The 21,757-nt window shown below is 41.0% G+C and overlaps 2 protein-coding genes across 9 annotated transcripts in view; both read left to right on the forward strand.

Moving 5' to 3' along the window:
- Nucleotides 1-16: 16 nt before the first annotated feature.
- psmd2 (proteasome 26S subunit ubiquitin receptor, non-ATPase 2) lies at nt 17-15,640 on the forward strand. Its single transcript, XM_026192769.1, has 21 exons — nt 17-265; nt 1,466-1,522; nt 1,627-1,791; nt 4,259-4,380; nt 5,120-5,344; nt 5,466-5,624; nt 5,827-5,971; nt 7,987-8,047; nt 9,775-9,921; nt 10,065-10,171; nt 10,447-10,574; nt 10,680-10,767; nt 10,851-11,013; nt 11,176-11,277; nt 11,370-11,521; nt 11,634-11,717; nt 12,055-12,223; nt 13,971-14,065; nt 14,216-14,342; nt 14,462-14,580; nt 14,926-15,640. Exons 1-21 carry the CDS (start codon nt 143-145, stop codon nt 15,106-15,108), a joined length of 2,721 nt encoding a protein of 906 aa, XP_026048554.1. The 5' UTR covers nt 17-142; the 3' UTR covers nt 15,109-15,640.
- Nucleotides 15,641-16,016: 376 nt separating this feature from the next.
- Nucleotides 16,017-21,757, forward strand: part of LOC113036418 (eukaryotic translation initiation factor 4 gamma 1) — a 38,493-nt gene continuing 32,752 nt past the window's right edge. For 2 of the 8 annotated variants that reach the window (XM_026192759.1, XM_026192763.1), the window contains exon 1: nt 16,017-16,230. The gene's annotated coding sequence lies outside the window, so the exon portion shown is untranslated. Of the gene's footprint in view, nt 16,231-17,198; nt 17,357-21,757 lie in introns of those variants that run through there. The other 6 variants (XM_026192762.1, XM_026192764.1, XM_026192766.1 and 3 more) reach the window with 4 other exon arrangements.

A 21,757-nucleotide genomic window follows, 5' to 3' on the forward strand; every position in this document is an offset into this window, starting at 1 on the left:
AGTAGTCACAAACGACCACGACAGCCCGCCGCCAGTAGAGGCGGTAACGTGAAACCAGGACAGATTTTCTGTAGCGAAGAAGGTGCTCTCCTGCTTTCTGAACATTTCCGTTTGCTAACCAACAGTTCACAGAGCCACCACCATGGAGGAGGCAAAAAACAAAGAGAATAAGCAGCTCGAAAAGACTGATGAGAAGGACAAGGACAAGGAGAAGGCCCAGCAACCCTCGGGGAAGGATAAAGAGAAGAAAGAGGAGCAAGAATTGGTACATTTTGGCCTTTTGCTCATTCATTGAAATGTAATCGAGCCAGACGTGTTAATTTGCCTTAGTCACTGTCGCTTTGACAACATGGTCGAGCAGGCCAAAAGTTAGTGGGATTTAAGATAGTCTACCGAGCTTCAATTTACTGGACTGCAATTAATAAGCATATGAAATGTCACCAGTCTGACTTATTAGTACGTTGTGGGCCTTTAAAATGCTGCTAATAACCTCCGTTAGGTAATTTTAGCCTAGCCTACATCAGCCGGTATGCTAGCGTTAGCTTGCTACTTGTTATGTCCGCTGTCTTTGCTGGCATTAATGTAGCTCTGCTAGCATGTTCGGCTAGTACTGGAAGACGTACTGTATGACACAGCAGCTAACGTGAAGTCACAGAAACTCACGCAGCAAAATCCCATCTATTCTGCAATATCATATCTGAGAACTAATTAGATTGACTTTACATTTTACAGTTAGTGGAAAGCTAAGTGAAATCCAGTGCAAACGTGGACAGGCGAATTCTTATTCCGAATATTCAGCATCTTTATTTAGATAAGTTTGTGCAAACAAACAGAATTTGACTCTACTTAAATTTGCTTTCTTCATAGTTATAATGTACATACTACATGCTATTGGGTTTAACAAAAGTGTACAAATTAAAAATGCTGAAAAAATATATATAACTCGCAATTAAAGTATAGTATTATTAGTAAACCATATGTTACAGTAGCTTTAAAAGGCATACATTCATTGTTAGACAAATTCAGTAGACACATAATCATTATTATAAAGTAGAAAACCACATTCCTGTTCATATTTAAGCAATGCCTGGTGGTATGTAAATAGTAATACATACCTGCGCCACTGATGGGCTTGAATATTTATAAGATTTTATTAAGATTTAACAGAAAGAAATGTCATCTTGAGTTCTGCTTGGAAATCTGAATACAGGACTTTGAATTCAAGTATCTTGAATTCAGTGGAAGAAATCCCAACATTTTGGGATTTCCAAACTGAATGATTGAGCTTGCACCAAAACAAGCGGTTTATATAATACTCACTGACTGGCAACAGTTGACACTTATTAAGCAAATGTATTGTGTTGATATGCAACATCGGCAGTATTGAGAGGTCTTAAGGAGTCATGTTTTTTATTTTTACGGATTTGATTTATGACATTCTTATGTTGTCCTCATATTATTTCAGTCAGAAGAAGACAAGCAATTACAAGAGGATTTGGAGATGATGGTGGAGAGACTGAGTGTGAGTATTCACATTTCTCCAACTTCTTTGTGTGTTGAGGTATGAAACAAATTCCTACAAAGTAAAAATATTTTTGGGTTGTTGTTTTTTTTTCACATTTGCAGGAGGAAAACACAGCACTGTATCGTCCTGCATTAGAAGAACTGCGCAGACAGATTCGTTCCTCAACCACCTCCATGACCTCAGTACCTAAACCCCTGAAATTCCTGCGCCCACACTATGGCAAGCTCAAAGAAATCTATGAGGGCATGGCCCCTGGAGAGAACAAGGTGAGACTCTTGGCCAGAAAATGGACTGAATTTAGTATGAATAGATTCCCAAGAGAGTGTGTGTGTGTATGTATTTATACTTTTATTTATATATATATATATATATATATATATGTGTGTGTGATGTGAGAGGAAGAAGGTTGACGCATTGCACGAGACCATTAAGAATTTTTAATGATATGTATGACAGTCCCCAAGGGGCAATTAAGATGCCTCCAATTTTGCAGTTGGTCTAATGTCCGTCACTAGTCACCAGGTCTCTCAATTCCCGTTGCAGTGCCACCTCCAAGATCTTATCCATATTGCATTCAGTAAACACAGTCTGAGTACTCACAGCCCTGCCGATCATGTCCGCCAGCCTTATGGGATTTTGAACAGCTGTAGCCGGTTCTTGTTCTTTGATAAGCCAGGTCCAAACCAGCTCCAATCACACAGAACTTCCGAATTGGTAGATGTCGTTCAATGTCCTCCATCGAGAGTGTCACCAGACACACGACGCAACGTCCATCGAGTATCCGGCAGTAAATGTCTCCGCAGGACAATCGGGCTCTCCCAAGCCCCGGCTTCTCGGCAAGACTATACAAAAGACATGAGAAGCCAAGCAGGAAAGACAAGGGAGAGAGAGTGAGAAGGAGAAAAAGCAACGGCCTCCGTCAAGAGCCAAGAAAGAAAGGTGGTGGAGTGGTTAGCATGAGGGTTACAAGTTCAGCCTCCACTGGGGCTTTTTGGATGACCTTTACTTGTTCTCACTGTACCTGTGTGGGTTTCCTCCGTGTTGTCCAGCTTCCTCCCACAGTTCAAAGACATGCATGACGGGTTATTTGGCCATGAATGTGAGGTAGACAAAGTACTTGGAAGTGTATAGAAATTAGGGCTGAACGATTATGGAAAATAATCTAATTGCGATTTTTTGCCCCAATATTGCGATTGCGATGCGATATGCGATTATTTTTTAAGGTCTTTGTCTTCTGTATTATTAAACAAAGACAAGCAATACATCATATAGTATGGCCAATACTATATTACATTAATTTTAAACTGTTCTTTCCTGGAAGACAGACCTCTGTTATGATGACATGAGGTGATGCATGAATTGATGACTGACATTTTTATTTAACTTCTTCAATCACAACAGTATATTTGAACATACACAATAGTTTATTTTTAGCTTACAAACATCTGAGCATAAAGTGCTGACAAGGAACCCTGGTGTAAACATTAAAATGAAAGTCAGTACAATGTGCAGATTGCAGAAATATACATAAACAAAATCAGTGGCTTTACCACACTCAGTTTTTCGACATCTGTGAACTACTAGACAGTCATTCAATTAAAAAATAATATTAAATAAATAAAACTAATAAATAAAAATACACACATCTTACTGATCTCTGCAGTCAGTAACATTACACATAAAGTGCAAACATAATAGCAATTGTATAAACACACACACAAACACGCCTTTAAAATTTAAAGGCGTGAAATTGGACGGTCTAGTTCTGATTAGCGTCACCGCTGTCTCGGTGGAGTTTAATAAACTCGGCCGTCTGCTTCTTGCTATCTAAAATATAACCAGACACTGGTGTAAATTCTCGACTGTCTCATACTTCTGTTTAATAAGTTTTCTGTTTGACGTTTAGTCAGCTGTGTGAAAACCAAGGAGGAACCCACCCGGGGGATTAATAAAGTTTTATTTTATCTAATCTAATAACTTTAATCTCAGCCAAACCGATTTACTCACGAACAAACAAAACACTGAAAAAAGCCCAACAATAACATTTTTAGGTTGTCTAAGTGACTTATATATTACGTTTAACCCGAGCAGCGAAACTCCGCGGTGATCTGAAAATGATGTGCCGGGAGTTGTGCCGTTCTCAGCCGCATCAGTAACCCTCGAGCTCCCGGCTAGCTGTCGAGCTGGTGGGTAGCAGACGCCTCTGAAAACGTCGAAGCACTTTTGCAAATATGGGATATCTTGATAAACCGAGCAGATATTTGATGTTTACACAACTACTTTCTCGCCTGAAAATATGTTAAAAGTTTATTTTGTGACCCAGAAAGATTAGTATGAGTAATTTTAAAACTTAGTAGCGGCCGCCATTGCTGGAAACTGGAGTTTGGCTGGGCCGCGCTATGAATTCTGGGATATGGTAGTAATTTGGACAGCCTTCGGCGCGTCGCTGTGACGTAATCGGTCTACAAATGCGGCCTCAGGAGGATGCAGCCCATGAATTTGGACATGTCCAGAGTATAATCGCAGCCTTTGCGGTTAGAAAATTGCACTTGATCATGTCGCGATATTATCGCAAATGCAATATATCGTTCAGCCCTAATAGAAATGCTGTATGAATGTGTGATTAAAATGGAACTGTTAGTTAAAAGTGCTCAATTACATTGTGGGTCATTTGAAAAATATCCAACATTAGTATTGGGTTTAAACAGTGTGTGTTCATGTTTGTTGTTGCAGCGCTTCTGTGCTGATGTTGTATCAGTGCTCGCTATGACCATGAGCGGTGAGAGGGAGTGTTTGAAGTACCGCCTAGTGGGCTCCCAGGAAGAGCTGGCTTCCTGGGGACATGAATACGTCAGGTAAGACATGTTACAGTGGAGTGCTGCGAATGCCACAAGTTTTCTGCTGAGTAAAGGGCCCCGCTTTGGAATGATCTAACTGAGGAGTTCAGGTTTACATGTTTAGACATGTTGAAGTTTTCATAAAGGACTCTTAATTGGCTCTCTGTTCACTAAGGTTTTTTGGTTTGCTTACAGTGAGAGGAACAGCTGCTGTCAGCTCTAGAAATATACTTTCAGTTCACCCTGGTGTTCTTCAGCATAGTACTGCCTCTTTGCTGTCCACTATGTGTCAGTCAGAGATGAGCAGCCACAGCTCCACATATCTTTCACAATAATGTGCTTTTACTGTTCAACATTGACATTTTTTAACAGTAGAATTTGCAGCAGCTCTGTAGCTCCACTTTTTCACTGTCTCACTTTCTAGTAATTGAGAATGTTCCATGTAACCATCTGATTGCTAATGAAACTGAAACTTGTCACTTATTTGGAACTTTTTGAAAAGTGCAAAAGTCAGTACTAACCACTTCCCAAATTATTAGTTACTGATTTCTTTGGATTAGTGGTTGAGGTCTAATTAGTTGCATTTTAAGTTTGGTGTCTGCACCAAAAGTCTGATTTGATACTGAAAGGAATTCATACAAAAGCTTGACAGATATTGTGTTTTTCCTTCTGATGAATAAGTGGAAAACATTTTTACTTTCCTTTGCCTCATTTTTTGGTGAGTCTGTTTGGAGTCACTATTCTGTCTGTCTTTCAGACACCTTGCGGGTGAGGTGGCTAAAGAGTGGCAGGAGGTAGAGGAGAATGATAAGACCCAGCAGGAAACGCTTTTGAAACTAGTGAAGGAGATTGTGCCCTACAACATGGCCCACAATGCTGAGCACGAGGCATGTGACCTGCTGATGGAGATTGAGAGGCTGGACATGCTGGAGGACTATATTGATGAAAACGCATACGGCAAAGTCTGCCTCTACCTCACCAGGTGTGTTTGAGCTATTCTACACAAACCTTGTTTAGTTTAGCATGTTGTATAGTATAAATATGAATTAGTGATTTTTCACTGGAATATGAGCATCTCTTAACTTTGTGCTTCACTTCTTCAGCTGTGTGAGTTACGTTCCTGAGCCAGAGAACTCGGCACTGCTGAGATGTGCCTTGAACATCTTCAGGAAGTTCAACTGTTATCCAGAAGCCCTGCGCCTGGCCCTGATGCTCAATGATGTGGAGCTTGTCGAAAACATCTTCACATCCTGCAAAGACATGTAAGAACTTTAAAGTTCTGCCTTTAACTTTAAAGACCCAACATGATCATGTTGGTTCTCACAGGTGCAAAACTTACTGACACAATTTCTGAGTGTGCATATATATTTAACTCTATAAAGGTATATCAAAGTAATTTAGTCAGATATTAGTGGATAACGTGCATTAAACACAAACTCCTTGTAATTTTATTGTTTTATCCAGAGTCATCCAGAAACAGATGGCATTCATGTTGGGTCGTCATGGCATGTTCCTGGAGCTTAATGAGGATGTAGAGGACTATGAAGACCTGACTGAGATCATGTCAAATGTGCAGCTCAACAGCAACTTCTTGGCCCTGGCTAGAGAGGTAGGACAGGAGGTTATAAAGAAATGTATTTTAAGGTTTAAGAAATATATTGAGAATTGTTCAATAAGGGGTGGCATGGTGGTTAGCACTGTTGCCTCACAGGAAGAAGAGCCTGAGTTCAATTCCACCATCAGGCCAGGGTCTTTCTGTGTGGAGTTTGAATGCTCTCCCCGTGTTTGCATACTCCCTGGGTACTCCAGCTTTATTTATAGTGGGGTTAACTCTGAATTGCCCTAGGTGTGAATGTGAGTGCGAATGGTTGTCTGTCTTTATGTGTTAGTCCTAAAACAGCTGGGATACACTCTGGCTCATAAGGTTGCATATACAGCTGTGGTCAGATGTTTGGAAACTGTGGGGAAAATAATTTTTTGATCACCTGGTGAATTTGTAAGCTTGCTCAGGTAGAAAGAAATGAACAATCTAGTATAGTTATGGTACTTTCATTTTAAAGGAGAGCGACAGCAAAAATGCCATTAAGTGAAATAAGTATTTGATCCCCAAGCAAGACATGACCTGTTGGCATTTACAGTGGCAATTTCTTGTAGTTGGTCTCCAGGTTTGCACATATCTCAGGAGGGAATTTGGCCCACTCCTCTTCAAGTTTCTTGTTTTCTTGACGAGCTTGTTAGTGAGCTTGTGTAGTTTTGGGCTGATCCACCACCTTTCTTCTGGTAAAACTCACCCATGAGGCAAGATCTTACATGGAGCTCCAGACTGATGGTGATTGACAGTCTTTTTTTTTTTCCATACCTGAATAATCGCTCAAACAGTTGTCACCTTCTTACCAAACTTGTTGCTGATGGTCTAGTAGTCCATTCCAGCCTGTTGCATGTCTACAATCTTGTTCCTGACATCCTTTTACAGCTTTTTGTTCTTGCCAATGGTGGTGGAGAGGCTGGAATGAAAGAAATAGATTCTGTGCTCAAGTGTGCTTTGTAGCAATAAAAGATAGATTGACTGTAATCTGTGTACCACATAGAAACACAGCTGATCTGTGAGACCCAGAATTCTGGTTGGATGGAGAGGATGAAATGCCTATATCACTCAGACATGCAGATCAATTTATAACTTCAATGTAATGTGTTTTTGCTGGATTTTTTTTTTTGTTCATATTCAGTCTCTCTCCATTAGAATGAAACTGTCATAAAAATTCGATGAATGAATGAATTTAAAAAAAAATCACCCCAAAAAATAAATTCACCTTGTGAAGCCAGTAATTTTTCTTTAAATCAATAAACATGCATGCTGTCATTCCACCCTGGAGAAACAGTTTGACGCAAAGTTCAAAATTATGAGTGACGTTCATCCTTATTATGAGTGACGGTAACTTCTGATCAAACTGTACAAATAAAACTTAAATGGCAACAAAAAGCTGCAATTTACAAGTCAAACATTGAGTGTTTTGATTGCCCAGTTTTCACATCATGACAGCTTATTTAGATCCATCCTATCATGTAACAACTTGTCGCCTGCGTTGCACAACACTTCAGTTATTAATAACAACTTTGAGGAAATGTTTTTCAAAGGTTTAGAAACAACGGTATGTAATGTGATGATATGGTCAGCAACATCTAAACTTCCAGTATCCAAACCTTTTTGTGCCCAGTTTTTGATATCAAAATTCAGGTACCCAGAAAGGCCCCAATGTACCACCCTCCACATTAAAACTGTTTGTCTATACTATGTGGAATCAGTTATACAAACAGGAAACACAAGGTTTTTTGTAGAAAGGTTGTTGCTGAAGATTTAATTGAGATGAACTGTAGATAAATGTAATGCCAAAATTGTAAAAAGAGGATAAGAGGCAGAATAAATTTCCTCTGGAGTAGGTGACAAATAGATGGTGAAAGCACTGAATGAAAAGCCTAAAATGACTCTCATCACTGGCACTTTATGAATAATGGTCTATGATTCATAAAGGGAGATGGAGGATTATACCCTAAGCACAGCTTCACTCTCTAATGACTCAGTCCTTTTTACTTTTATTAATAACAAACTTGTCTTGTCTTCCCCAGTTGGATATCATGGAGCCCAAAGTACCAGATGACATCTACAAAACACACCTGGAAAACAACAGTGAGTACATGTGAAAAGGTTTACTGTTTCTATTCTGTTAGGTGGCATATCAATTTGAAGACTGATATACTCATTTTCATTCTTTAAAAAGAATGAAAAATAAGAAGGTAACAAATAGGGCTGGGCCATATCATACCGTTCATGGTAATACCGGTATAATGTTGGGCAACAATAAGAAAATGAAATATTGCGATAGAATATGGGTAAAACGCGCATGCGCAGTGCCTTTGTTTTCATACGCACATGGCGGAAAAAGCATGGCGGCGACAGAGAATGAGAAGGACGAAAGCGGATTGTTGAATGAAACGCATGAACCAGAATTGGTTTGTAAAAATGCTGCAACTTCAGTGATGTGGAACTGGTTTAGCTTTCGTCTATCAGATGCACATCAAAGCACTATTTTTGGTAGAGCATGCTAGCGGGCCGCCGTTATTACCTTGTTTTTTGGAAAATACGGCACACTTAAAATCAATCCTTTGATTTTTCTGAAAGCTGACAGTGCCCCTTATAATCCCGTGTGCCTTATGTATGAATTCTGGTTGTGTTTACTGACCTTGAAATGATTTTATGTCGTACACGGCGCTGGAAAATCTGTCAAATGCTTTAGTACGACTTTGCTAAGCTACGAACCCGCACCGCTTGATGGATTGTCAGAGCATTACGGCTATCGTAGGGAGGAGCCTCGCGGAGTGATACGTACTGTGCTTCAACATAATATTACCGTATTGTGTGTGTGTGTATAACCTCTTTTTAAGTTTTGTGGATATTATACATGGTTATGCTGAGGATATGTCGGCCAATTTCCACTGGAAATGCCTTTTGGTTAAACTGTCAGCGAGGAATTTGCATTTGCACTCTTGAATTTTTATATAACTTTATTGTACATAAAAAACAGCTGCTTGTTTAAGTGAAAATACATAAATGTTTGTTTGGTTTTTTTGCACTAATAAAGTTGTGGAGTTGTAAAGTATTTTGTCTAGTGTCAATTATATCGTCAGTTATATCGTTATCGCAAATTTTCAAATGTATATCGTGATAAATATTTTTGGTCATATCGCCCTGCTCTAGTAACAAATCTTCTGACATAAAAACTATATGACCCTTCAGTGATGAACTTCAGAATTTAAGTGGAAGGATCTATACTTGCAGAGTGATGACAGTACAGTAACAGGACCAGCCCATGGCTTTTTGGCGTACAAGACAAGATTAAATTTTAAACCCCTTTTCCCCTAATACTGAGTTGGCAACTCAACTCAGCTTGACTTGACTTAATTCGACTCAGTTTTTAGGGTTTTCCACTGGGTGGTGGTATCTAGTACCAGGTACCTTTTTTTTTTTTTTTTTTTTTTTTTTAGTAGCTCTTCACCTTGGGTTCCAAGCTGAGTTGAGCCGAAAAAACTCCAATCATGGGAGTGACGTCACTGGATGACTCACAAGAGTGACTACTTCACAAAAATCTCCATCAGAGCTGAAGTGGACCAGACAGAAAGCTGGATCCTCTTCTTTTTGAATGCAAAAGTGCTTCTCTCTCTCTCTCTGTTGCTCTCTTTGTATCTCTATATCTCTCTCTATCTGTCACTCTTGGCTCACTTTAAGAGGCCGGTGTTTGGTTCTTTAAATCCATTCACATCATTAAAGACAAAATGAGGTAGTTTGATACAATCTGTGTTTTGTGATTTACTGTTAAGTTGAGCCACGCTCCATCACCTTTGTGCTGTATGTGGCAGGGTTTGGAGGCAGTGGCTCCCAAGTGGACTCGGCCCGGATGAACTTGGCTTCTTCTTTTGTGAACGGCTTTGTGAATGCAGCCTTTGGACAAGATAAACTCCTCACAGATGATGGCAACAAGTGGCTGTACAAGAACAAGGACCACGGTATGAGAAAACACACGTAGCACACACAGCATATAAAGGTGGAGGGCTTCTGTGGCTATACTGGGTATTTTTCAATCTCACAATCATATATCTGTGAGCATTTCTGGCAGTCTTCAGCACATTTTATTTGCCGCTGTCTTCAGGCATGTTGAGCGCTGCAGCTTCCTTGGGTATGATCCTGCTGTGGGATGTAGATGGTGGTCTGACGCAGATTGACAAATACCTCTACTCTTCTGAAGACTACATCAAGGTATAGTTTGGATATATTTGAGAGGACACGTCAAACTTTTCCTTATATACAGATCAGTGTCCTGTTTTGACATTTGTAATGCATCTGTAGCACTGTTTTTATAGCAAGGCAGTTATATAAAGAACTCACTCTTCACTGACTTGGTTTTAACAATTAACTCTGTGAACAACATAAGTGATCCTCAGGCTTATTGTGAATTGGGAGAGGTATAAAGTGAAACTTTTTGGGGGTTTTTTGTTTGTTTTTTTCCTCATGCATCATCCTTGTCTGTGCAGTCTGGTGCCCTTCTGGCCTGTGGCATTGTAAACTCAGGTGTAAGGAATGAGTGTGATCCAGCTCTTGCCCTGCTGTCTGACTACGTCCTCCACAATAGTAACATCATGAGGATAGGAGCCATCTTTGGGTGAGGAGAATGCTTGTAGAAACCATCCATAGAGATATCTTGTCTTATATTCTTTGAATGTTAAGTAATCACATTATGTCCTGCTCCTTTTCTTCTTTTTTTCAGACTGGGTCTTGCTTATGCTGGCTCCAACAGAGAAGATGTCCTGTCTCTCCTTCTCCCTGTCATGGGAGACTCTAAATCCAGCATGGAGGTATGTCTTCAAATTTTCTATATAGCTCCCTATTCTTAAGGAGGATCAGATTAGTATCATTTCTGTGTGTCTTAAATCCTCAGGTGGTTGGTGTGACGGCGCTGGCATGTGGTATGATCGCAGTAGGAACTTGTAATGGTGATGTGACCTCCACCATTGTCCAGACCATCATGGAGAAGAACGAACAGGAGTTGAAGGACACATATGCTCGCTGGCTGCCTTTGGGCTTGGGACTCAACCACCTGGGTATGCATTTGCGGAGAACACAGGAAAATAAAATGCACAATTTCTCAAAGTTTGACAACTTTTTCTGAATCATTTTGTGCTGAATAAAATCTTCTTATTGTAGTGGATAATTTCTTTCCTCCTGGTCAGCTGCTCTAACTGCTGTCATTTCATTGGCTTTAGGGAAAGGAGAGGCAATTGAGACGACTCTGGCAGCTCTGCAGGTTGTCCCTGAACCTTTCCGCAGTTTTGCCAATACGCTAGTGGATATTTGTGCATATGCAGGTTAGTCTTTTAGGCTTACCACACACCTACTGCAGACCTATGTACTGTGTTAGTTATATTTCACTGCTATAATTTCCTCCTCTTCTGTCCAGGATCTGGTAATGTGCTAAAGGTGCAACAGCTTCTCCACATCTGCAGTGAGCATTATGAAGCCAAGGAGAAGGAAAAAGAGGAGGACAAAGATAAGAAGGACAAGAAGGACAAAGACAAGAAGGAGACTGCTGCTGACATGGGCTCCCACCAAGTAAGGACAGACTTGTAGTCCTTATAATCATACATCAGTTCTTTTTATTTATCTGTTTTCCTAGATGGGTGGAAGGGGAATAAAACCTTGAATACTTTGTTTACTCCGTCAGGGTGTGGCTGTTCTTGGTATTGCCCTTATTGCCATGGGAGAGGAGATTGGCTCAGAGATGGCACTACGAACATTTGGACACCTGGTCAGTTACACTACTTTACTGGCAGTGAATCTTTTCAGTTTCATTGCTGAATGCTTTGTTACCTTATCTCACCATCTCTGTGAGAAAAATTCATGTTTTCTCAAAAATGAAGTCTGCACTGACTTCTGTTCTGCATTTGATTCTTCTCACTCACATCACTCCTCCTTTTATCCTGATTCTTGTTCTTATTCTTAAAGAGTTCCTTTCTGTCATTTGTATACAAGGGTGCAACAGCCTAAGTAGGCAATTCATATATTTAGAAACACAGTTTTTGTTCCTGTATATTCCTGATTTATGCTGTCATGAACTTTCATTTTCTTTCTTTGCATTTTATCAGCTGCGTTACGGTGAGCCCACCCTGAGGCGAGCGGTGCCCCTGGCCCTTGCGCTCATTTCTGTGTCTAACCCGCGTCTGAACATCTTGGACACCCTCAGCAAGTTTTCCCATGATGCTGACCCCGAGGTCTCCCACAACTCCATCTTTGCCATGGGCATGGTGGGCAGTGGTAAGTTTAGGAACAATATGAAATCATGAAAACTAACAATGGTTGCCATTATACAGTACTGTGCTAAACTATTGAGCCGCCCCTCATTTCTTGATATTTCGCTTCCAAAGAAACTTGTAATATTTTTAAATGATCTTGAGCAATAGTTCTCCAGCTTTCTGAAGAGTTTTCTTTGGCCATTGGCTGCTTTTTCACTCATTTTCTGTTCAGGCCTTGTACCTGACCATTTTCAGAGGAATGTTATTTTAATAACACCAATCCTAAATCTGATCCTAAATATTATCATCCTTAAATAATTTCTGGAAACTGGACAAGTGAAAGATAGTTTAAAAGCCTGCTATTTTTTGTTCTATCTACGGCAAATGAATAGTATCTGAAAATCATGTCCTTAACAAATAAGGGGAAAAAATCAGCAAAGAATTGATAGAGGAGCTGAGAGATACATCTGGCACCTCCACTTACTACGTCATCTGTGTCATTAGAAATGATCTCAGTGGAAGAGTAGCTATCAAAAAGCCTTTCTTAAGGGAAGAGAACAAGGAGAAAAGGCTGAGATATGCCAAATAACACAAGACCTGGACTTAAAAGTGGCAACAGGTCTGATCGAGGGATGAATCTAAATTTGAAGGTTTTGGTTCAAATTGTTAATGTGTACAGAAGAGGGCAGGAGAGAGGTACAGCTGTGAATATCCACAACCACCTATGAAACACAGTGGAGGCTCTGTCATGGTTGCTTCATTTCAGCCAGTGCTGATGGAGATATTGTCAAAATTGATGTAATTATGAACACTGAAAAGTACTGTCAGGTTTTTATCCACCATGCAATACCGACTACAAAGCATTTGATTGGAAACAGCATACATTTTCAGCATGACAATGATGCAAATCACACTGCTGATGCAGTAGCGGCATATCTGGATAGAAAAACACACTGTTAGTCATGGACTGGCCTCCCCAGAGCCTTAAAGAAGCCTGGAGAACATTTCCTGAGGACTACTTAAAGAAATTACAGAAAACTGCCTTGCCCTCAGCCTGCTTTGTTGTGCATTTTATTTTCATTTTACAATGAGACTCCTTTTACAAAATAAGCATCTTTTTGCATTAAGTAAGACTTGAAATTACTGACTGTCAAATTAGTCACCAAAAACCCAGTTTTGAAATGTTTACTGAGATCATAGATCAATTTAGAACTAGGATCTCTTCCTGTGCTGGCTATTTGTAAACAATGCTGCTGTGTCCAAGGGATTTTCCTAGTAGCTAATTTCCTAGTCAATTCAGTTATAAGTAGAATAATAAACTGGTCCAAAATGAACAAAAATACAGAAAGCAGTTAAAATTGAGTGCAGTTGAATTCATGCATTCAATTCATGGGATATCAAATATTTTCTTTTCAAGCCTTTCACCATATTATTCATAACAAACTTGTATTGTAAATCCAGCTAAAACGTGTGGCTCAATCTTTAACTACACTGCTACATCATCATGTAGCAGTTAAAGATGTCCCAGCTTGCATAGAATGGTTCATTATCTTGCTCAGTACTGCAGAACCATGCTAATTGGTTAAGACGCTAATGTGCCAGCTATCCGAAAAACTAACTGGACTAAAGTTTCTCACTAAAATTTTCACAGAATGCTTGAAGGTATATGTTACTTAGTTGGCATTTTCAATGCCTCCTCGACTGAGAGTGCCACCGGTGTCAATGCCCTTTACAAGTTTAACAGCTCTTAATTTTTTCCATTTCCTCAGGCACAAATAATGCCCGACTGGCAGCCATGCTGCGGCAGCTGGCCCAATATCACGCCAAAGATCCCAATAATCTCTTCATGGTCCGACTGGCTCAGGTGTGTGGCAAAACAAAAGGAACCCTGTACAAGACTCAAATTAACTTTTGGAAAAGTGTGTGAGTGCGTGTGTGTTTGTGTGTACGTGCACGCCTTGCGTGTGTGTGTGTTAGAGTAATTATTGACTTTTTGCTGTGTTTGCCTCTGCAGGGTCTGACTCACCTGGGCAAAGGCACACTCACACTCTGTCCCTACCATAGCGACAGGCAGCTGATGAGTCAGGTTGCCGTGGCGGGACTGCTCACTGTGCTCGTCTCCTTCCTCGACGTCAAGAACAGTGAGTTAATTTTCTCCCACTCAGCTGCACACATCCATTATTAGTCAGTAATTTGAAAGGTTTTTTTGAACCGAGAGTCTCCTGTGCTAACATCCCCTCGTGTCTTGTGTGCATTACAGTAATCCTGGGAAAATCTCACTACATTCTCTATGGCCTGGTAGCAGCCATGCAGCCACGTATGTTGGTCACATTCGATGAGGAACTCCGACCGCTGCCTGTGTCTGTTAGAGTTGGACAGGTAAAGCCTGGGATAACTTATTTGAGACAATTAAAGTCTGCAGAGCTTATTGACTCTGTCTTTTCTCCCTAACACAAAGCACCACAGATAAAGTTTCAAACTGTGTTCAGAGAAAGATGAGATTACCTATCCTACTAACCCATGTAATTAATTCCCTCCTGAACAGGTTCTGCTGTCTTTTTTTTTCTCTGAGAGTTGCTGAAAGCAAGAAGAACTTTAACAGCTCTTTTCTTCAGAGAAAATTTTTTTTTTTAAGAATAGAAGCGTGGTGGAGAATGGTATGTAATTTAATAGCCAAAAAATGGACATGGTTGTTTAACACAATTTTCTCTGACCTGTCTACAGGCTGTGGATGTTGTGGGCCAGGCAGGTAAGCCTAAGGCCATCACAGGTTTCCAGACTCACACCACGCCAGTGTTGCTGGCTCATGGAGAAAGGGCAGAGCTGGCCACAGAGGAGTACCTGCCCGTCACGCCCATACTGGAGGGCTTTGTCATCCTCCGCAAGAACCCTAACTATGAAACCTAGACTGCACCCATCCTCACTGGCCTTTTCTCGTGTTTCTAAGGGTAGCCCTCCATGGCTCTTGGCAGTTGTTATAATTAGTTGTTCATTGCATGGCTGGAAAAGGGCTAGACAGGCCTGGCTTTCTTCATCTGTCGTCTGCAGCCCAGCTCTAGCAATCATTAAAAATGGATGGATAGGGTCTGGTTAATTGGACTGGTATGACACAGGGAGGGCATACTGGGACCTCATCCTCTCTACATAAAGATGGTTTCCTCATTGCTCCAATTTTGATCCATCTCTCCCACATGTACTGAACCAGCTGTTTGACTGACCTGAGGCCAGTTTATAAAGTGGGACCTGTTCAACATCAGCAAATGAATGACTAAAATCCTGCAAAATCCTCATCACATGTGTTTCCCCCGCCAACTGTTAAATTCATTTTAATAAAAGCATTTAAAAGTGTGTATTCAGCATCACGATTTTCTTTTTGGTTTTTGTTACAGTACTGTACAAGGTTGAATCAGTAATAAAAACGTCGACCAGTTTGTGGAAATGCTGTGACTGTGTTTTTTTTCTTTTTCTTTCATTAAGAAGCAAAATGTTTTATTTCTCTTGCTAAACCTATTCAATAATAATAATAATAATAATAATGGATTGCATTTATATAGCGCTTTTCGAGAACCTCAAAGCGCTGTACAATTCCACTATTCATTCACTCTCACACACTGGTGGAGGCAAGCTACAGTTGTAGCCACAGCTGCCCTGGGGCAGACTGACAGAAGCGAGGCTGCCATATCGCGCCATCGGCCCCTCTGGCCAACACCAGTTCAAGCAGATTATTATTTATAGTATTTATTCCATTTAAATGCCTTTCTTATTGCTATGTGATAATAAAAGAGTAGCCATGATAATAGTTTGAACCAAGTCAGAACGTCAGCCTACTATAGTCACTGAAAAAGCCAATGGATGCCTGTTACTCACAAGAAGAGTAGAGAAAACACTGGTGACTAAAGATTTTGCATTATTGTTCAGAACATGATCACTGGGAAACTTTCACGTGATGGGATTTTGCCGGAATTACTAGGTACCGGCTTCCGGGAAGACTTTCCGTCCGTCCGGCTCCGCGGACTCAAGGAGAGAAAGGTAACGCCACGATCCTCAGCTAAATTCTTTATTGAAACGTTTAATATCTGAGATAAATGTTACGTCTCTGTTCTATGGAGACTCTGGTGGGACGTTCAGACCTACCTTTCACATTTTAGTGGGGTGATTTGGCTGTGTCTTGTGACTTTGTTGAGTGCTTTCTGCTGGATGGTGTTCCTGCTGTGTTTTTAGGGATTAGCTAGCTAGCTGGTCGCTAGCATTCCATGCTAACGCGACGTGGGTGTTCTTTCTTCATTTTAGCTTGTCCGGCTAGCAAGCTAGCATTTCGATAGACAGCCAAGTTGCTTACATGCCCGTTTGATTCGGGGACACACATTATGTTATGTGTACTATATCATATAAGAAAAGTGATAGACAGACTGTCGTGTCACAGTGCTGTTGTTTCGCCGGTAAACGTAAATTCTCCTGCTAGCTATTGAACCGTTTGTAGGTTAGCTACAAAGTAGCCTACATAAGATACGTGAGCAGCGAAACCACTTTTGGCTGGTGAAGGCGTGTTTTGCCGAAGTGCCAAGCTCCCGACTGAAAGTATTAGAACTCCTTTACACCTTTTTGACTGCCCGGCTTTACATAAAGAGATCACTGGAATCATTTAATGTATGTATTATAACATGCATACTGAGAGCTTGATACCTGAAACCATGTGATGGTGATTGGTGCCGGGTTGGGCAAGCATGTAAAGCTGATTTAAAGATCTGGATGTATACATGGAGCAAGAGTCTTTTTCTTCATGAACAAAACAAATGCTACAACTCCAATTCCAGGAATGGAGAGAAATTGGACAGTGTGTTTTGGAGCCTGAGTGGTTGAGTAGATGGATCACTGTGCTTTTAACTTGTCAACTGCAGTGGGAAATAAGCCACACGAGAATCTGGGATTTCCTCTCGGCATCCCCTGTACTGCACCGGTGTAAGCGTAGGTAGGTTGTCAGAACTGAGCGAGATGTTTGGCTGCAAAGTGAAACTGAGGTGTCTGACTCATTCGGGTTAGTTACAGTATCCATCACTGTCACGACACCACTGGCATCACTGCCGCGCAGTTTATCCTCATATAGCTAAAGCTATAGCAGCTATTGAACCAGGAGCCACCTGCTCAGCTCGACCGGGTTAGTATTTCTCCTCCTTAGATCCGACCTGTGTCACGCTTGTCTTCATTGCTGCCTCCTCTGCACGTTGTTGGACGTCTATGCTTTGTGCCGTACGTGAAATAGATGGTTGTCATATGTGCTGTCGGCTGAGGTGTGGCTGGCGTGAAGCCGGCAGCTGGGCTGTGCGTCGCGCCAGTAGCAGGAGAAACCACGTGGTAGATCGAGGTTGGGCCTAGGAAAGTTAGCAGCATGGCTAACTGCATAACATGCAGCAGCGGGTTTGTATTTGCAGATGTTTAGGGCAGCTTCTATTGTGCGTGAATATGCGTTTACTGTAAATAACACGGGAATAGATGAATTTGCCGTGTGTTTGGCGCACGCGTAAACACTTGACACGCCCCTGTGTCAAAGCAAAAGTGTCTCACAGTTTGGACAGACCGTTGTCTTGACAAGCTTGGTGTAAATGTCTCTGCAGTATCTGTGTCATTCATATGTATACATACACACACACACACACACACATATATATATATATATATGGTGGGGGGCAGTCAAACGCTGGTATTGGTGGTATGTTCACATTTAAACCTTTTGATGATCACTTCGTCTACTGCAGCAAACACGAGGCTGATGTTAAGGACTGCAACCATGTGACCTTATCTGGGAGTGTGGGTCCAAAATGGATGCTGTTTCTTATAGATGGCATACAGTCTATATAGCTAATACAGGCAGGTGTTTATTGTCTGTCTTGTCTCTATCAGTGAACATTCATATTTGATATGCAGTGGTTTCAGACAAGCTTTATTTGGAGGAAATGAATAAAACTCACAGCAGACAAACACATGGAGCCAGCTACTCACAGTTTGCCGAACATAAGGATACTGCCGAGCATCCTGTTGTGAAATTTGAAAGCCTGGAGACTGGGCATGTGTGGGTTTTGGCAGAATGTTACCAGAGGAACATGGGGACAGGACCGAGAAGGGGAGGGAGGAGACAGGCTGTGCTGGCGTGATGCTGTGTCACTGCAGCTACGTTCTAATTGTATGTTCATCATTGTCAGAGTGGGATGCCTGCTTGTCACAGACTGTTGATGCTCAAATGGGATGATTATTGGTCAGTGTCAACAGCGGAGTACAGACTGTAAAGTATTGTTTTGTTTGTTTCATCCATACTGTTTAATTCACTCCACTTCAGAAAAAAAAATGTCAGAGGAATTATTAACCAGGCTGAGAAAACAGTGACTTGAATGGAAATTTATAATGTCTAATAAGATAAACTTGAAAAGTATGAGCAGGGTTAGGGCTTCAACAAAAAAAAGGAAGTGTAATAGTAAAAAGAGCGACGAGTAAGATTGAGGTGGTTTGGACATGTGTGCAGGAGGGATAGTGGATATACTGCACAAAGGATGTAGAATACAGAGCTGCCTGGCAGGAGGAAAAGAGGAAGATCTCAAAGGAGGATGGATGTAGTGGAAGAGGACCTGTTGCTGGTCAGTGTGACGCATAGGGTAAGATGGAGGCAGATGATCTGCTGTGGCGACCCTTGAAAGGAGAAGCAGAAACAAGATGATGGTAAAAAGCTGTGAGCTTTCAATGGGGATTGTATAAATCAAGTTGTATTGAGCAGATTTGTGGAAAATGTGGTAATGCAGCTTTTCCTGTGGCTCCTAATCAAAAACGGTATTTAAAAAAAAAAAAAAAACGGATGCAACTTCCTGGTCTGAAATGAAGCCAGTATGGAAGTGGTCTAAATCCACTTCCATACTTTGTGTGGCCTTTCTAATGGCCAACACAGTGTGACTCCCATGTTTACGAAAGGGTCCATTTGTAGAGAATTGTTTGTGAAAACAGCCCTTTGCTTCCTTGCTCTATGACCTCTTTAAAGGCTTTCCTGTCAGTCACCATTTTATCAAATACAGAATTATGTTAATTTTATAAATTATGATTCTCATTAGAAAAACCGCAGTAGCTTGTAATAAAGCATTAGGCAATGAGTGTGCAGTGTCCTTTGGTTTCCCGGTCAGGGGACCAGCATGGTTGTGGTTTGGTCGTTTGCTGTGGCTGCATCTATCTCAACTCAGTCCTGAGGCTTTTCTAAATATATAAGCCTCTGCTTTGAGTGTTTCTCTTGTAAATGCCCCAACTTTATGTAAGTGCTATTTTAAATCTGTGGACTATCTCTGGGAGAAGCAGCACAGTACAGGAGGAAATCTGACAGAGTTTATTTCCTGTTACCTTTCTGCTTAGGTCAGTGAACTTGAATATTGACCTAATTTCTTCTAAGTGTGTTGGTCCTGTCTATAAATGACAGAACAAAAACACAACTTTGCAAAATAAGCATGTTGTTGTCTTTGCATACTGAATTAAAACTATAGTCGTCGAGCATTAAAGTGATCCAGCGAAGCCTACCACTGCTGGAGCTTTCTGAACTGCGTTATCACAACAGACTACACAGTCACTCACTGTGACAGGTACAAACGTCAGGCCAATAAAATGTGTACAAAAGTTAAGTTACTAAGGTCATGTGCATTTGCAAATAGGCTTTGTGCAAAAGCCTGAGAGACGAGTGGTTTAGTTTATAGTATTTGCAGGCATGAAAATGTGACTTGCATTCTTGTATCTTTGATTGTTTTTTCCACCGCTGTCTCCCCCAGGCAGGAAAGTTTGTCTAGTTCTAAGTGCAGATGTGGGTTTTTTTCGGGGTGGGGTGGGGGGGTTGGTTTTTTTTTATAGGTTCAGTAAACAGTTGATTTACAGTAATGTCTCTCTGGGTAAAGGGAGTCTAAATCATGTGTGTTCAAACACAGACAGTGGTTACGCCCTTTATAGGAGACATGACAGCCAACTTCACTAGCAGCAAACTTTGGTTACCGACAGCAGAAGCTTACGTAACCGTTGAAGGAGCATGTTTCCCTGTCAGTCGTGCTGGCTAAATTTCCACAGTGCTGCATGTCAGAGAAGCTCAAATGACTGGCCTGTGTGTTATAAGGGGATGGGGTGGGGTTCAGTGGCGGTGTGGATGACTTTCCTCTGCCCCCCCCCCCCACCCAAAAACAAAAAACCCACATTCCTGCAAGAAAGGTCGACCACTGGGATCTTTGCTTGTACAGTAGGCTATTCCCGGGTTTATTTTTGGTGCTTCAGATTTTAATATGTGAACACTAATTTCAGCAATTCATTACTGGATTATATACAATTTTAAGACATGCTGCTGAGCTCACTTGACTGATGTCAGTGGACAGAAAGTGAGTCTGTTATAAACAGTGCAGTTTGTGTTTGCTGCTTGATTGGATCTTCTAAGTATCTACATATCCTTCCCTCTATCACATAACCCTTATCTGAAAGAAAACAAAGATATGAAGTTAAACTGCCGGTGGTAATTCAACATAATTAAAGAATTACATGTGCTGGTAGCAGCTGCTATGCTGTTAAAATCTGAATTTTATCATGCTACTGTTGCATACCCAGTGTATGAGACTTTCATGTGTTGTAACAGTTTTGAAGCCACGATTCAAACTGCAATATAGACCATATTTCCCCCATGGAGATCTTATTGCCTACTTAAAATAGGATAGTCTGGTAAAAGCTATAATGTTATATTGTTAAGGAAATGGAGGACCAGAAATGCATCCAAATAATGGAATTTATTTTCTTCATGGTCATCTGATAAAGCTTGTTATTCGTTTTTCATGCAAAACGCAGAGGTATGAAGCGAGCTGTAGATTTGGAGAATGGCTATTTTCCTAGTCGTGTAATCTGTGTCTTTGTGCTTGTTGGTATAGACAGATAATGTCTGAACTGCTGTGAAAAATGTTCCTTGGAGTCTTGGAGTTGGATAATGTGGTTTACGACATTATCTGCAGATGCTCTTTCTGACATGGTGCATGCAGTGATAGTATTAGACATGATGTTGGCAGAGTGTGTCAGGAAACGGGGCCGCTTGCTCACTATGATCTTACCAGACTTTTACCTGGACATTCCTCACAACATCACAGTCTGAAATCAAATAGATCTTATACTGGAGAGATTTTGCCCTCTCACTCACACCTTTGTCTGGGGATGTGCTGAAAAGTTGAGGGCTGCTGCACATGTGTGAAAACGGCTTCAGTGTGATGCAAAATGACTGGAGTAGGTAGCTTTTTAGTCTTAGGCTCTCTTTTAGCCCTGAGATTGTTTACTTAGCATTTGGTTCAAGCCAGCCCAGCTAAGCCTAACAGTCTTTCTATGGATGAGCCTGTGAACTGCCACCTATCTCCCTCCTGCATTCTTTCCTCACTTATATTGCTGCCTTCCTTAAAGCTCTGTAGCTCCACTATGGTGTGAATAGTTCAATCAATGTCAGGGATTTCACCTGCCTGTATAGAAATCCTCTTTGTTGAAATTGATTAGATTTTTGTCCCCTTGCATTTATGTATTGTTA

The sequence above is a fragment of the Astatotilapia calliptera genome, chromosome 14 (genome assembly GCF_900246225.1).
Source record: "Astatotilapia calliptera chromosome 14, fAstCal1.2, whole genome shotgun sequence".
Taxonomy (NCBI): Eukaryota; Metazoa; Chordata; class Actinopteri; order Cichliformes; family Cichlidae; genus Astatotilapia; species Astatotilapia calliptera.